The 18,874-nt window shown below is 44.8% G+C and overlaps 1 protein-coding gene across 4 annotated transcripts in view; it reads right to left on the bottom strand.

The window, feature by feature from the left end:
- The window catches only part of LOC138740387 (uncharacterized protein C8orf48-like), a 77,367-nt gene extending 59,901 nt beyond the window's left edge, over window positions 1-17,466 (bottom strand). For 3 of the 4 annotated variants that reach the window (XM_069892960.1, XM_069892963.1, XM_069892962.1), the window contains exons 1-2: window positions 17,265-17,466; window positions 10,402-10,696 (exon numbers count right to left, since the gene is read on the bottom strand). In XM_069892960.1, coding sequence (XP_069749061.1) covers window positions 10,402-10,660 — 259 coding nt within the window. In that variant the 5' untranslated portion in view covers window positions 10,661-10,696; window positions 17,265-17,466. The remainder of the gene's footprint in view (window positions 1-10,401; window positions 10,697-17,264) is intronic. The other variant, XM_069892961.1, reaches the window with a different exon arrangement.
- Window positions 17,467-18,874: the final 1,408 nt, after the last annotated feature.

Raw genomic sequence — 18,874 nt, 5'->3', positions numbered from 1 at the left:
CGGATGCCCCCCAAAGTTCCTCAACATGGTTATCCAACTGCACGAAAACCAACAAGGTCGGGTCAGATACAGCAATGAGCTCTCTGAACCCTTCTCCATTAACAATGGCGTGAAGCAAGGCTGTGTTCTCGCACCAACCCTCTTTTCAATCTTCTTCAGCACGATGCTGAACCAAGCCATGAAAGACCTCAACAATGAAGACGCTGTTTACATCCGGTACCACACGGATGGCAGTCTCTTCAATCTGAGGCGCCTGCAAGCTCACACCAAGACACAAGAGAAGCTTGTCCGTGAACTACTCTTTGCAGATGATGCCGCTTTAGTTGCCCATTCAGAGCCAGCTCTTCAGCGCTTGACGTCCTGTTTTGCGGAAACTGCCAAAATGTTTGGCCTGGAAGTCAGCCTGAAGAAAACTGAGGTCCTCCATCAGCCAGCTCCCCACCTTGACTTCCAGCCACCCCACATCTCCATCGGGCACACAAAACTCAAAACGGTCAACCAGTTTACCTATCTTCGCTGCACCATTTCATCAGATGCAAGGATCGACAACGAGATAGACAACAGACTCGCCAAGGCAAATAACGCCGTTGGAAGACTACTACACAAAAGATTCTGGAAAAACAACCAACTGAAAAACCTCACAAAGATAAGCGTATACAGAGCCATTGTCATACCCACACTCCTGTTCAGCTCTGAATCATGGGTCCTCTACCGGCATCACCTACGGCTCCTAGAACGCTTCCACCAGCGTTGTCTCTGCTCCATCCTCAACATTCATTGGAGCGCCTTCATCCCTAACATCGAAGTACTCGAGATGGCAGAGGCCGACAGCATCGAGTCCACGCTGCTGAAGATCCAGCTGCGCTGGGTGGGTCACATCTCCAGAATGGAGGACCATCGCCTTCCCAAGATCGTGTTATATGGCGAGCTCGCCACTGGCCACCGTGACAGAGGTGCACCAAAGAAGAGATACAAGGACTGCTTAAAGAAATCTCTTGGTGTCTGCCACATTGACCACCGCCAGTGGGCTGATATCGCCTCAAACCGTGCATCTTGGCGCCTCACAGTTCTGCGGGCAGCAACCTCCTTTGAAGAAGACCGCAGAGCCCACCTCACTGACAAAAGACAAAGGAGGAAAAACCCAACACCCAACCCCAACCCACCAATTTTCCCCTCCAACCGCTGCAACCGTGTCTGCCTGTCCCGCATCGGACTTGTCAGCCACAAACGAGCCTGCAGCTGACGTGGACATTTACCCCCTCCTTAAATCTTTGTCCGCGAAGCCAAGCCAAAGAAAAAGATTTAGTATACCTCGTGTAAAGGGTTTTTGTTAAACCCAACAAAAATATTTTAAGAAGAAAAGGATGGCCCCATTTAAATGTTTTGTTGAACTGCCAAGTGGCGCATGACTTCAGGAGACAATCGATGCATTTGCATGACTTCAGGAGACAATCGATGCATTTGCAGAATGAGGGTATCCAATGTGTGGTGTGGTGGTGCCATTGATGGTACACGTATTCCCATCAGAGCCCCTGCTGATGACCCAATTGCCTACTACAATAGGAAAGGATGGCACTCAATTGTTTTGCAGACAGCTGTAGATCACAACTACTGGTAATCATGTCATGAGTTTGTGCTTTGTAAATATTTTGTAAATCATCTGTCAGATTTCTGGTTGTTCTACCTTCATAGATGTGTATTTTTGGTGGTCTGAGCACACCCATGATGCTACAGAAAGGTTGAGGAACAAGGAGATTACCTCTTCCCATGTGGAGTAAGTTAATGTACCCCACTGTTCTGTCATTCATCTATCGCTCTCAGAGGGTGCATAAGCCACTGATACATGTTTGTTGTTATGCACACAGAAATCTAAAATGGTTAACAGAGCGGAGATTCCTGTGCTTCTAATCAGAGACCCAGCTTACCCTCTCAGGAAGTGGTTGATGAAGGGTTCACTACACTGCGCACTCAATCAACATCAATGTAGCTACAACCAACATCTGAACTCTGCAAAGATTGTGGTGAAAAATGGATTTGGACATCTGAAAGGTGATTGGAGGTGCCTTGCCAAGTGAGTTGATATTTGTATCATTTCGTATCAGATATCATCATTGCCTTTTGTGTTCTGCACAATACATGTGAGATCAACAAGGCACATTTCTTGCACAAGAGGTACATCTTTCAACAAGATCTCCCTGAGGAGCCCAAGTGGGTTCATATCAGGGTGGACAGGCACAGAGATAGGAGAGACTATCATGTCCATACTGTAAGAAATCAATGTAGGTAATGGCTGCCTGTAGTACCTGTATCAGGCACAAATATAAAAGATTTTTTGGTAAACTTATAACTTGAACTCCTGTCGCTATGTTAGAATTTAAACGCTTGCATGCCTGCATTCAGAAGATGTTCATGGTTCATTTGTAAGAAAAAAAGTGGAACACTTGCATTTTGTACTCTGACCTTCTGCAAGAATGTAAGCACTTGCATGACTGCTTCATTAGTTGTACCTGGTACACTTGTAATAAAGAACAGCAGACCTGTGAATTGAAATAAAAACGTTTATTTCAAACACATTTAACGCTTTACATATGTGCAAATAACAACACTTACCACAACAATATTTAACACATTCAGATTGTGAAAATGTTGATTGGTAATTTAACTGCATTTAAAGCCTCGAGACTGTACAAATATTACAAATGCTCAAATATCGAACTTTCATTCAACTGCAGTTATCGCGATACTAATGTGCAATAGGTTCACTCATACGTAGCCACTTCAAGAAGACACATTACTGAAAATAGCGTGGGAAGGATGAGGAAGGGGATGATTGAAAGGATTAATTCGCTTTGTCTGAGTGCTACATGACTGCACCCTCCCATGATGTGTGATGGATGTACTGGTTCTGGGGTTGTTGAGGGAGTTTGAGACAGGAGGTTGCTGCAGATAAGCAGATTCATCATGTCCCTAATGATGGAGCTCTGGTTCTTCATTTCCCTTTCGATTCTTTCGAACACGTTCCCAAACCCAGGCATCTCCTCTGCACGAGGACACATGTGGACACCTCTGCCTCCCTTGCCTCTGCCCTCAATCTTTCCTCACTCCTGCCAGTGGCTGCGATCTCCAGTACGCTGTGGTTCCTGCCAGTGGAGTTGGTATCCAGTCCACCTACTATGTTAGCGGTGGCCTCCACCTCCATCGAACTTGCGACTGCAGCATCAACACCACTGCTCGGAGCCTGAGATGAGTCAGAGGAAACCAAGATGCTCCATTGCACTCACAAGGGTTTTGCTGAGTGGTTTGTCCCGCATATGTTATGGCAGAGGTGAAAATATGGTCTTTCCAGATGGCCACTGCCACTCATCCCATTGTGATCAACCACATTGTGGTATTTCATTCAGAGGCTTTTTAACTTGGTTACAACCTGGGGTTTAGTATGATTATAAACATGTGCACAAAGTAGAGTGGACAGCGTTTCAAAGGTCAGGCTATCCTTCGCAGTTCCAGTCATTTTTGACGTGAAGTCCCTCTTCAGCCCCGAGGATTAGAAGCTTGCTAACTTCAGCATCTACCCAGTTACTACTCATTCCGGCTGCGACTTTATCCTAGCTCACTGATATCAACGTACCTGGAAACGTGGTGGTTCATTGTCGAGTGTGTATATGAAATTTTAAAAAACCCACACGGGCCATGGGCTGATGACTTTATCGAGAAGTCATCAGCCCACCCCTTCACAGCCACTTCAGCGGCATTGCCTTTGTGGAGGAGAGAGTAGCCTCACTCCACCTCTGACTCTACTCCCCTTTGGTGGATCAGTGTCCACCTCCTGAATCCCCTTCAAGGTAAGTTAAGGTGGAGAATATAAAGGCGGAGAATATCCACATTTACATTTGTTTTTTTAAAACTACTAAAAGGCCAACTGTTCCTCTGCTCTTACATTCCATGTATATGCCACAGCCTGAGAAGTTACTCACTCCAGATGGAAATCCACACAAGATCTTCTGTATCTTTTCCAAGCAAAGAACTCAAGGTAAAAAACTCAATCAAAATGAAAGTTGAAAAAAAATTTCCAGTAACCTCATGTGGTATGGTCCAGCTAAAATTCAGAAAAATCCATGTTTTCAAATGATTAACCCAAGTACAGTACAACGTTAGTAAAAAAAATGTTATTAATATCTTCAAATGAAAGTTCCTTTCTCACTGCCTATAAATAAATGAGAAATAGATTTTTATTTTAAATAGTCAAAACATTTTCATGGAACCATGTGCAATTCAATAGTTATTGCAACTATTGGATAGCACAATAATTTGATGCATTCTGCTCCAATTTCATTCTGCATCATTACTTGGTTCAACATTCTACCATGTTGAAAACTTTAAATGTTTAAAACATTTTAAGTGGCGTTTAAGAAGTCTTCTCTGACATTGGTTAACAATCCCTTGCTCAATTAGATTCTTCACTTAAAGCTTTGCTAATTTTTTATCTCAATAATATTTATCTACAAGCGCCCAACATTTTATCTGGGATTGTCGGGACCAGACACCTGCCGTTGTTTGGAATCTTCTGGATTTTGGAATCATTTTGATTTTGGTCCCTTTAAGCAAATGCCTCACTCCTAGTCCCCGCCATCTGTCCCCCTCATCCCCACCTCTCCAAGTCCGTCTGCCTCTCTCTGACTATTTTACGCCCTAGGCCAGGCTGACTGCGGGGTGGGAGGATGCTGTACAGGAAGCTATCGACCAGCACATTGGTCAGGTGGACATTGGAAGCAACAGGGTAGTCCAAGAGCTTGGTCTAAAAGGCATCAGCAGCTCCGAGCCAGCAGCCAAGCAGGGCAGAAGGTCATTCATGAGGTGCAGAACTGCAGGAGGAGAGGGCCATCGGGGCGATGGAGCCAAGCACCAGAGGCTTTCAGGCACTCCACCAGCTCATCAGGCCGGCCCTCAGGCACACCCCAGCAATGCAGTGTTGCCTGTCGTTTCTTCTCCCCCATCTAACTCCCGATGCAGCAGTATGAGTTCAGTGTTGCTGAGCCCAGAGTTTACGGAGTGCCACACCAGATCGCGGCAATGGCTCAATGCTGGAGCAAAAACCATCTTTGATTCCCATAATCTCCCATGCAGCTGGAACCATTTTGCCAGTGCCAGAGTGGTTCCAGTTGCGGGGGAAATTATGGGTAAGGAGGACGGCCACTGCTCCCACATTGAGCCAGCTGCCACCTGCTTCTCTCCCATCGGGAGCTGGAGGCCGAGAGTCACCCATCCACCAAAGGTAAGAGAGGGCACCCAATGGGACAGGGACAATGGGGACTGTACAGGGGGCTCCCTCTGAAAACAAAGAATTTATTATGGGAAATTAACATTACCTATGTGTAATGTCATCTACCGAAAAAAGTGCCAGTGCTCGGAATCCTGAATAAAAGGTTAGTCACCTGCTTCTGGTTGTTGTATTTGCCTTCAAAACAGCCAGTGCACTGGACAGAAATTCTGCCTTGCCTTTCCTTTCATGTAGAATAACGTCAGGCAGATTTTAAAACTTGTAAACAATCTGCATCAGTCCTCTTCCGACTGGGCAGGTGGGAATAAAATATGGACTTTTGTATGTGAACCATGTAGAGACACAGCTGATCAATGTTGAAAAATCTCTATAAAGTCTTTGTATAAAATATTAAATAGCTGTCATTTTGTTTGACAAAGCTGCAGAGTACAGTTAAATGAGACATAAAAATTATTTCAAAACTTACAAACGTCAACCCACTGTTTACACATTCAGTGAACTGTTGAAAAATAGAATCCCTTCATAGAAACCTGCCTGTCAAATCCTTTTACCTTCGGTAAAAGATAAAAGCAACAAGAAAAGCAAGGCAATAAGTAGATAATTTAATGATAAATGCTTGCAGACTTGCTGTTGCATTCATGCCCATAAACAAATAAAATGCCAGGGAAAGACAACTATTACCTTCTACCTATCGGACTGTTCCTCCTCCAGTCACTCTCCCCACCACCATTTTGGCCATACCTTGATGAAGGACTCAACCTTGAAACATTAGTTATGTCTTTATTTTTGCTATATAAAGTATACTGTATGACCTGCTGAGTTTCTCCAGCATTATGTTTTTACCAGGAACAGACAAAACCTTTACAGTAAATGTATAAAATAATATTTGGGCTCCTTCACCTATCTAAATGAAATAACTTGTTTCCCACCTCACAGGATTGTCTGCATCTACAGTTTGACAGCCTCCTAGCAACATGGAGCAGTCCCTACTCTGATTCTGCAAGAAAATGTGAGTAGTCCCACCTCAAAAATCTAAAATCTGCATCAACCTGGCTCAGAAATGGAGTTCCAAGTTGATCTACTGGACCTCACTTGCCATATATGTGCAATGTTGCAAGAATGATATGTTGGATATCAAAAAGGCAAATAAAGGTGGATAAATCTCCAGAATCTGACAAAATATTTCCTTGGATCTTGAGGGAAGTCAACGCAGAAATTGCAGAGGTCTAGCAGAGGCACTTAAAATGTCCTAAGAAACAAGTGAGGAGCTAATGTTGTTGTTCCATTGTTTGAGACATGCTCTACAAGTAATCCGGGTAATTGTTGGTCGGTGAGCACAACATCAGTTGGCATTTTTAAACTGCAGCACCTGGGTAGCCCTCTTGGATCCCAGGTGTGCTTAGTGGGGCAAAGGTGCTGAGAGCGGATTGACCCAATAAATTGCCAACCTGGCGATTTAAGGGCAATCCCGCCCCTGCGATGACTCGTTGAATGATGCATCATGCACTTACCGGAGGTACTACAGGAAGTGACAAACGGAGGTTGAAATAACGAACGGGAACGAGCTCCAGGTGCTGGATAGCTAACTCTGCTGCACTGCAGTACAGCAGGCAACAGTTGTGAGGACCGCCGTCAGGTGAATGCTGCAGTCTTTGGAGCAGCAGAAGCAAGTAAGAGCAGCGCATTTCAGTAGATGGCTGGATGAGGACACGGAGGGCAGGCTGACTGCCATAGGCAGACAGAGACGCAGGCTGCTGGCTTATGAAGGTTGTCTTCGCCTCCAGTTACAAGCCAAAGTGAGGAAGAGAATACATAGGGTACCGGGGTCAGTACTGTGGGGGACATAAGAGTCCAAATTTGATGATGTGGAGTGGCAAGCTCATTTCCGAATGTCAAAGACCACCTTCAACATCCTATATGGCCTCCATTGAGTCAGATTTGAGGCATCAGGTTATGAACTTTGGAAGACCCCTGGAACCACGTGTCAGACTTGCCATTGCCCTGTGGTGGTATGCCATCCCATGTGACTATTGCACCATCAGTGTTCTTTTTCATGTTGGTTTATCCACTGTGTCGATGGTCCATGGGACTCACGCCCTGAGATGGACCCTTATGAAGCGTACAGTCAGCTATCGAATGCCACAAGTCTGCAGGCGACTATTAATGGGTTTGCCGAGAAAGGATACCCAATGTGTGCTGGGTCTATTGACGCCACATATTCCCATTGTAGGCGCAAGAGAATATGAGTCATTGTACTAGAACCATTAGGGGTGGCACTCTATAATTCTTCAAGCTGTCATGGACCACAACGGATGGTAAGGGAGTTATGCACTCTATAATGTCTGTCTTTGAAAGCAGGAGCCTAGGGGTTGTAACTCATTGCATTTCACACTTTCCTTTCAGGTTCACAGACCTGTTTGTGGGATGGCCTGGCCACACTCATGATGATTACGTGTTAGCCCATTCACCACTTTACAGGAGGACAGAGGATGTGGGTGAATATCTGTTCCCATGGGAGGTATGTATTTAGACCCCACAGGACGAATTGTGTGCTTGGCTGAGAGAGTTGATTTGCTCCACCAACACACATGTGCAGATAGTAGAATGGATGTTAAATGTGTCCATGCATTCAACGGTGGGTAAACTAGATGCGATACTCCCACAGCTGTATTGGTCTGCTTACAGGTATCCATGCAATTGGACAATGTGGATATTCTTGCACATCTGATCAGGGATCCTGCTTACCCAAAGAAGTAGCTTATGAAGGGGTTCACGCAGCATTGTGCTCTCAACCCCCAAAAACAGACATACAGCACGGATAGTGGTTAAGGATGCCTTTGGTCAGCTCAAGGGGCGCTGGAGGTATCTCAGCAAGTGGCTGGTCATCAGTACATCGCTCGTGTCCGACGTTGTCATTGCCTGCTGAGATGTCATTCTGTGAGATAAACAAAGATAACTACCTGCCTGAATGGAACATCACTCCACAGCAGGAGCTCCCTCAGGCAGAGAGAAATCCTTTGCACGGTTCAACAGCACGACTTGCCCATGCCATCCTTGATGCCATTGTGTCAACATTGGACATTGCACACTGTGAGATGATATTAAAGTTTAGCTCTATTCGATTACATAGCCGGGCTTGAGGTGCAGCAAATTTAAACATAAAAACTTGTGCAGGCACAAACTGCAAAGTCTTAAAACTAACAATGCAAATGTACAATCGTAAAGTGGCGTGGCCATTATCCCTCCGTTACTGCATTTAACATGTAATGTAAACAGATGATGATTTAATGCCTTAAAATGTTCACTTGCTCCTCGATGTTACAAGCCTAATGAAAAAGTTGCATCAGACACCAGCGGATATCAGTCACTTAATCATGCAGTAGTACCCATTCATTATTCCAATCCCCCCCCACCCAGACCAATAGCTTATAAACCTCAATTGACTAATGTAGTTGCAGCAATGGGACATAGCATCGGAACACATTTGTTTTGCCCACACCACTGTGTGTTTCTCCCCAAGTAAACATATTACACGCTAATATTGTGCAATACTGCACATCAAGAAATATGCAGTACAGTATTTTGAGATGTAGCTATCTCAAGGGCACCACTGAGAAGATGGTGGGTGGGAGGTAGAAAGGATGGGTCTGGCAGGCAACCGCACCAGCAAGAATGACCTGCTGTTGGCTAGCCTACAGGGAATGTGTTAATTGCAGTTGAGACTGCATAGGGTCAAGTGGGGAGGCAGGAGGCTGCTGGGAGGGTTGAAAGTTGGGGTGGTGGGGGGGGTATGTGAAGGACCATCTGCGGAGATCTGGACATGTATGCACCGGAGGATTTCATTAGGAGAAGCATCTCACGCATGATTGAGGTCTGCTCCAGCAGAATCCTCTCGAAGCTGTCCAGGCTGTGCCTCATCATATCCTGTTGTTTAGCATGCATGAACCTATACTCCTGCAGACTCATCTCCTGCCACACACAGTCACACTCCTCTTCCTCCTGCACCGTCTCCCCCACGGAGGCCCGCATCGCCTCGGCAATGCACTGCTCCCACACCGTTGTGTTTATTAATGAACATTTATTCACATTAATTTCATCGTTAATTCTGTATTTCACCGAACTTGGGAGTGATTTGTGAACACCCCTAAAGGGTGAAATTCGTGAGCAGAACTGCTGCAACACATGGGTTGGATATTTATCAACAATCTTTCGATAATTAGTCACAAGAGCATTTTTAGTTTGCAGAAAAAAAACAATAACAAAGATAAACAATAACAAATTATTGGTTTCTAAAATTCAACTGATATAGGTACTTGTTGCATCAAAGAATGCCACTCCAACTTACACGACAGACAAAAAAAGTGTGGGAAATAGCAGAAAGTTTGAACATATTCTTTCTGTGTTGCTGTGAATACAGTCGAACTTCATGAGTGAACAATAAGTAGATCCACAAGTGACCGTGAATAATTGGCTTGGAAGGGTAAAATCCAAAGTCATCATGTCTGAAGTCACCTTTTATTAGTGTACAACCATTCTCTGTATTATTCATATATAAGGGAAATAAAGTTCATAAAGAAAAAAATTCTCTTTTTTTTTTAAAAAGGAAGTTTGATGCATCCCAAAGTAAACTGTGCTAATGTTGGGAAATAAATCGACAATTCATCCAAACACCACCAAAAAGGCATGATTGATTTACACTGGAAACTGCACCACCTGCCATACCAATATCAATAACAAGAAAAACTCAGTCCTGAAACAGGCATTAGGCACTTTGATGATCCAACCCTTCAATGCTCAAACGCTACCATGAACCTGTTGGCATTTTGTGGCTGTGTCCTAAAAACTCAATTCTGCGTCAGTTATTGGAAGACAGGATGAAACCTGCTGCTGAGAGCTGGGATTGCACCCACTGGGCCACTAACTAAAGTGTGAGCCGAAGCAACAGGGCAGCTCATCCAAGAAAAGTATCATGCTCGGGGCCAATTTAACTTCACCTGATGTCAATACAGTATATTTTTCAGAAGTCTCTGGCTAAATTAAAAGAGGCACAAAATCAGATGGGAAAAATAATTCACAAAAGAATAGCCAAGCAGCTTGACCAATGCTTAAGAATTACTTCTCACCTCTTTTGAAATTCCGAGGCGATATGAATTCCAACTTAGATTTGATTGCAGAGAGTTCTGATTTAGTGTCTGGCTCAAAGTCCTCAACGAAGGACTGATACGATTCAAATGACTGACTGTAGGATTGATGATTCTCCTCACTTTCATCAGTGTAGATGGCAAAAGATTCATCGGAGTACTTCACTACACTCCTGCAGCTGCTGCCAGCTTCACAGGAGTCATCTTCAGAGATCTCAACTGGAGTCTCCCCTCCACTCATTTGTGATTCGGTTGCAATTGGTAATTTACAGTCTACCTAAAGTTAAAAATAAGCATGAGAGATTCCTTATAAGTGATTGTGAAGCAGCTTCCCTCACGAGTTCACATAATTAAAGCAAACCTCAGTGAAAGCACAGAAACCTGCAGGCCTGGTGTTTAATTTGTGACATTCTACAATTTCTAACGGTCAGTATAGGGAACAGGGCTGGTTGCACATGTTATCAGATTTGGAAAAAGGGGAAAAAGTATCTTGGGTTCACCTTATTACAGGTTCCTGTTGGTATACCAATTTCAGGAAAGCACAGGATCAGCCTGACTGACCTCACACCATGGATAAATGTACTCATTGTCAAGGGTGAAATGCAAAGAATATTCAGAGAGACGCAAGAGTCATGGCCCCTGTAAGCATGTGGCTAAGCACGACGATTCGTTTTTGGGGAAGATGCAAATTAAACTGAGGGACTGAGTTTGTTCAAGGCTCCATGATCCGTGCAAGAGACTGGTTTGATTCAATTTGCAACATGGGCTGCATTTGATGAGCTCAGCAAATAGCCCTGAACTGCTAAAAAGTAAAACAGATTTCAGATTCCTACCCCCTGAAATCCATATTGCTCCATTGAGGAAAATGGATGTCTATAGGTTTAGGAACAGACTCAACTAGTAGGTTCCTAACTGAAAATTGTGATGGTGGTGTGGGGTTATTTTAAATGATAAAGTGTCCATGTTAATTCAACAATTTGTCATTTCTTTAAATTACCACAAGTGCAAGGATCTCGATGCAGGTTTGGCAAAATTATAGCACTGCATTTCTGTTTCAATGTCCCAGCTTCCCTATAGAAGCAATGATACCAGGATATTTGCCAAAGTGTCACAAAGGGAAAAGAAAACAAATAACAGTTAAATCTACGGTTTAACATAAGCAACAAAGCCTGACATTCTAGGCCTGAAAAATGCTAGCAAAATACAATTTGTTTAAATATTTGTTTGTTCTCTCTCTCACACACACATAAATACATATATACCCACTCCTACACAAATAAACACCCCCCCACACACATACACACACTATGGTGGCCAGATGTCTGGTTTTAGGCCGGACAGCTTTTGAGCCCTCTGTCCTCCGTTCGGCACCACCTTGAGGCAGATGTTAATTTGTCCTCCATTTGGGGGGGGTCTAAGCCCTACGCCACCAAATGGAGGACAAATTAAGGGACAGAAAGGGCACTTATCTTTTTCATTTCGCCATGCGCAGCCACATATCTTCAAATGCACACGCGCGAGGGCTAGCCACCCCCCACACATACATATAACCCTCCGCCACATACACACGCAAACCACCCCCCTCCACAACCGCCCTAAACACACATACCACCAGGTTGTGTGTGGAGGAGGCGTGGCCTCCCTGCCCGTATTGCAGGTGTTTCCCACCCCATCTGAAACTTATTCAGAAGTCACATCATCTGTCAATCAAGGTTGGGCTCCAGTCACTAATCAATGCACACCTTTCTACTGGCTAATTCAAATGACCCAGCGACCTTATTGGCTAGACACAGATTAACCTTGTATTTAGCAGGCATGCACAGCACATTTACTCTCTGTGCCTCATGATCCAAGCCTTGGACACTGCTCCATGCCAGGTCATTATTGTGGACATTGCTTGGAAGGGTCACGGGTAAGGCAATGGCATTGCTAGAGATCAAATTGCTATAAATCAATACTTGCATTAGAGCCACCTCCCAGCGATCAGCTTATAGTGTGTGATCATCTCCATTGCCTCTGTGAATTAGTAATTGTGTACTGTTTAATGTTTTCCCATATACTTTCATAAATTGTTGTGTGTTAATAAAGTTATATATGATTGCAAACCCTTGTGTCCAGAATCTTCTGTGAATCGACCAAACGTGATATTTTCTCAAACCCACCTCCACTCCTGTAACCCACATAACCCCTCCCCCGTCCGCATGTCATGCACATGTGCACATCACACACCAATATAACACACATTACACACCCACATCAGTACAACACGCACCAATATAACACATGACAGACGCACATCGGTACAACACACATCACATGCACGCGCGCGCGCGCACACACACGGGTACAACACACACACACGGGTACAACACACACACACGGGTACAACACACACACACGGGTACAACACACACACACACGGGTACAACACACACACACGGGTACAACACACACACACACGGGTACAACACACACACACACGGGTACAACACACACACACACGGGTACAACACACACACACGGGTACAACACACACACACGGGTACAACACACACACGGGTACAACACACACACACGGGTACAACACACACACACGGGTACAACACACACACACGGGTACAACACACACACACGGGTACAACACACACACACGGGTACAACACACACACACGGGTACAACACACACACACGGGTACAACACACACACACGGGTACAACACACACACGGGTACAACACACACACGGGTACAACACACACACGGGTACAACACACACACGGGTACAACACACACGGGTACAACACACACGGGTACAACACACACGGGTAAAACACACACGGGTACAACACACACGGGTACAACACACACACATACACGCAGGTACAACATGCACCAATATAACACATGACAGACGCACATTGGTACAACACACATCACACACAGGTACAATACACACACATACAGGTACAACACACACACACACGGGTACAACACACACATACACATTACACACACACGCAGGTACAACATGCACCAATATAACACATGACACGCACATTGGTACAACACACATCAAACACACAGGTACAATACACACACACAGGTACAACACACACACATACACATTACACACACGCGCAGGTACAACATGCACCAATATAACACATGACACGCACATTGGTACAACACACATCACACACACAGGTACAATACACACACACACAGGTACAACACACACACATACACATTACACACACGCGCAGGTACAACATGCACCAATATAACACATGACACACAAATTGGTACAACACACATCACACGCACAGGTATGATACACACACACACACGGGTACAACACACACACATACACATTACACACACACGCAGGTACAACATGCACCAATATAACACATGACACGCACATTGGTACAACACACATCACACACACAGGTACAATACACACACACAGGTACAACACACACACATACACATTACACACACGCGCAGGTACAACATGCACCAATATAACACATGACACACAAATTGGTACAACACACATCACACGCACAGGTATGATACACACACACACACGGGTACAACACACACACATACACATTACACACACACGCAGGTACAACATGCACCAATATAACACATGACACGCACATTGGTACAACACACATCACACACACAGGTACAATACACACACACAGGTACAACACACACACATACACATTACACACACACGCAGGTACAACATGCACCAATATAACACATGACACGCACATTGGTACAACACACATCACACGCACAGGTATGATACACACACACACACACGGGTACAACACACACACACATACACATAGGTACAACACACACACATACACATTACACACACGCGCAGGTACAACATGCACCAATATAACACATGACACACAAATTGGTACAACACACATCACACGCACAGGTATGATACACACACACACACAGGTACAACACACACACATACACATTACACACACGCGCAGGTACAACATGCACCAATATAACACATGACACACAAATTGGTACAACACACATCACACGCACAGGTATGATACACACACACACACGGGTACAACACACACACATACACATTACACACACGCGCAGGTACAACATGCACCAATATAACACATGACACGCACATTGGTACAACACACATCACACACACAGGTACAATACACACACACAGGTACAACACACACACATACACATTACACACACACGCAGGTACAACATGCACCAATATAACACATGACACGCACATTGGTACAACACACATCACACACACAGGTACAATACACACACACAGGTACAATACACACACACAGGTACAACACACACACACAGGTACAACACACACACATACACATTACACACACGCGCAGGTACAACATGCACCAATATAACACATGACACACAAATTGGTACAACACACATCACACGCACAGGTATGATACACACAAACACACGGGTACAACACACACACATACACATTACACACACGCGCAGGTACAACATGCACCAATATAACACATGACACGCACATTGGTACAACACACATCACACACACAGGTACAATACACACACACAGGTACAACACACACACATACACATTACACACACGCGCAGGTACAACATGCACCAATATAACACATGACACGCACATTGGTGCAACACACATCACACACACAGGTATGATACACACACACACACGGGTACAACACACACACATACACATTACACACACACACAGGTACAACACACACACATACACATTACACACACGCGCAGGTACAACATGCACCAATATAACACATGACACACAAATTGGTACAACACACATCACACACACAGGTACAATACACACACACACAGGTACAATACACACACACAGGTACAACACACACACATACACATTACACACACACGCAGGTACAACATGCACCAATATAACACATGACACGCACATTGGTACAACACACATCACACACACAGGTATGATACACACACACACACGGGTACAACACACACACATACACATTACACACACACAGGTACAACACACACACATACACATTACACACACGCGCAGGTACAACATGCACCAATATAACACATGACACGCACATTGGTACAACACACATCACACGCACAGGTATGATACACACACACACACAGGTACAACACACACACATACACATTACACACACGCGCAGGTACAACATGCACCAATATAACACATGACACGCACATTGGTACAACACACATCACACACACAGGTATGATACACACACACACGGGTACAACACACACACATACACATTACACACACAGGTACAACACACACACATACACATTACACACACGCGCAGGTACAACATGCACCAATATAACACATGACACACAAATTGGTACAACACACATCACACACACAGGTACAATACACACACACACAGGTACAACACACACATACACATTACACACACACGCAGGTACAACATGCACCAATATAACACATGACACGCACATTGGTACAACACACATCACACGCACAGGTACAATACGCACACACACAGGTACAACACACACACATACACATTACACACACGCGCAGGTACAACATGCACCAATATAACACATGACACGCACATTGGTACAACACACATCACACGCACAGGTATGATACACACACACACAGGTACAACACACACACATACACATTACACACACGCGCAGGTACAACATGCACCAATATAACACATGACACGCACATTGGTACAACACACATCACACACACAGGTATGATACACACACACACACGGGTACAACACACACACATACACATTACACACACACAGGTACAACACACACACATACACATTACACACACGCGCAGGTACAACATGCACCAATATAACACATGACACACAAATTGGTACAACACACATCACACGCACAGGTATGATACACACACACACACAGGTACAACACACACACATACACATTACACACACGCGCAGGTACAACATGCACCAATATAACACATGACACACAAATTGGTACAACACACATCACACGCACAGGTATGATACACACACACACATATACATTACACACACGCGCAGGTACAACATGCACCAATATAACACATGACACGCACATTGGTACAACACACATCACACACACAGGTACAATACACACACACACAGGTACAACACACACACATACACATTACACACACACGCAGGTACAACATGCACCAATATAACACATGACACGCACATTGGTACAACACACATCACACACACAGGTACAATACGCACACACACAGGTACAACACACACATACACATTACACACACGCGCAGGTACAACATGCACCAATATAACACATGACACGCACATTGGTACAACACACATCACACACACAGGTACAATACACACACACGGGTACAACACACACACATACACATTACACACACGCGCAGGTACAACATGCACCAATATAACACATGACACACAAATTGGTACAACACACATCACACACACAGGTATGATACACACACACACACAGGTACAACACACACACATACACATTACACACACGCGCAGGTACAACATGCACCAATATAACACATGACACGCACATTGGTACAACACACATCACACACACAGGTATGATACACACACACACACGGGTACAACACACACACATACACATTACACACACACACAGGTACAACACACACACATACACGTTTCAGTCTAACACGGCCCACTCGCCCACGTCTCTCTCACGCACTGTTGCTGCCTCCAGGCTTTCTCCAACCCCCTGCCGACTGGCGGCGTCGCCTGGTAGCGGCCGTTCTCTCTGCTCCTTCACCTCTCAGTTCAGGCCACTGCGGTCCTCAGCCTGAGCGGCTTAACGGGCCGGGCCGGGCCTCGACTCTCGCCCAACGATGCTGGGGACATGTATCAGCCGCGAGGCCCTCGCCCCGCCCCTCCTCTCCTCGCCCCGCCCCCTCCTCCGCCTCGCCCCGCCCCCTCCTCCTCGCCCCGCCCCGTCCCGTCCGCACCTCCTCCACGATGCCCAGCGGAGCTCCTTCCCCGAGAGTCTCAGCCAATGCATTTGCTTTTCCAATCGGCTCAGTAAAGAACAGCTTGGAATTGATGTGGTGCATCTCTCCTCAATGTGAACACAGCATTGATCTAAATCTTTCCCACTAACCATTAAAATGATGTTTTTCCTTATTCTATCAAGGTACTTTCACCTCCCTCGTGGTCCGATAAAGTCCGGGAATCCCTCCTGCTCAACGCTGTCTGAAGCCCCTTTCACACTTGCCAGTGATCCCGGGAATCGAACGCCTATCGGCCTTTAAAGTGTCCAGTGTGAAAGCGAAATCTGCTGAACGCCGGCGTCATCTCCCGCCAGGGATTGCCGGCCTCGAACCCGAGTGCAATCCCCGGCGTTTTGATCAGGCAAGGGTGAAATGGACAGCGACTTTGCAGGCACTTTCTATAAAAGGTAGAACAGACCAAACACCGGGGGGATAAACCCTCGCAAGTGTGAAAGCGTTGAGGGTCCCAGTTAGGAGTGGTCGAGTGTGAAAGGGCAAACCCCCATTCCTATCCCGGGGCCGATTTACTGGGAATGGAGTGGGGCTTGAGATGTGACTCCAGATTGTAATCATTCCATGTGCTCTATAGGAATTTATTAAGTCATATATGGAAACATTTGCTGGACTGTAATGAGCTGATCTGGGTGGCTCAGAATTAATAATAACAGCTTTGCTAATGTAAAAATTAAGCATTTTGAATAAACTAATACTGGATATCTTTATAACAAGTTTAAACTTTTTTCGCTGCATCTCATTTGAGTGCATTGTTCAGCCTGTTCAAACACAGCAATTCTGGGGGGAGAACTGCATCTCCAGTGATTCTAAAGGCATCATGAAATGTTAAACATATAACTCATATAACTGATCTTATTTGATGAAATGCAAGAATTCCTCTCGGCTACCCAATTTTTTTTTTAAAAGCACACCATGCTTGTTATTCAACATTTTCCAAGAAAGCACCAGTATATGAAACATCATAAACAAATTTTTGTCAGGCTACCCCTCTCCCAGTGGTCTTGCTCCACTCTTGAGTCACGTGAAAAGTGGAAACCTCCCCCCAGACTCCAAGGAATTGCCACGCTATCCACTCACTTATATGCAAACATGCATTCATTTGCATTTTAGGTAACATCCTTGTCTTAATTGTTGATGTAAAAATGTGACCAAACAACTTATGATTCTTGTTTCTCTTTTCCAAAACATACCTTACACAGGCAATAAGTACCTGATAGTAAGTTCAAGAGCAATTGGTTTTCCAATTGCATACAATCTTCGAGATTCAATTTATTGTCTT

The sequence above is a fragment of the Narcine bancroftii genome, chromosome 8 (genome assembly GCF_036971445.1).
Source record: "Narcine bancroftii isolate sNarBan1 chromosome 8, sNarBan1.hap1, whole genome shotgun sequence".
Lineage (NCBI taxonomy): Eukaryota > Metazoa > Chordata > Chondrichthyes > Torpediniformes > Narcinidae > Narcine > Narcine bancroftii.
Note: the sequence above shows the minus strand (reverse complement) of the source record. Positions and strands in the feature narration are given on the sequence as shown.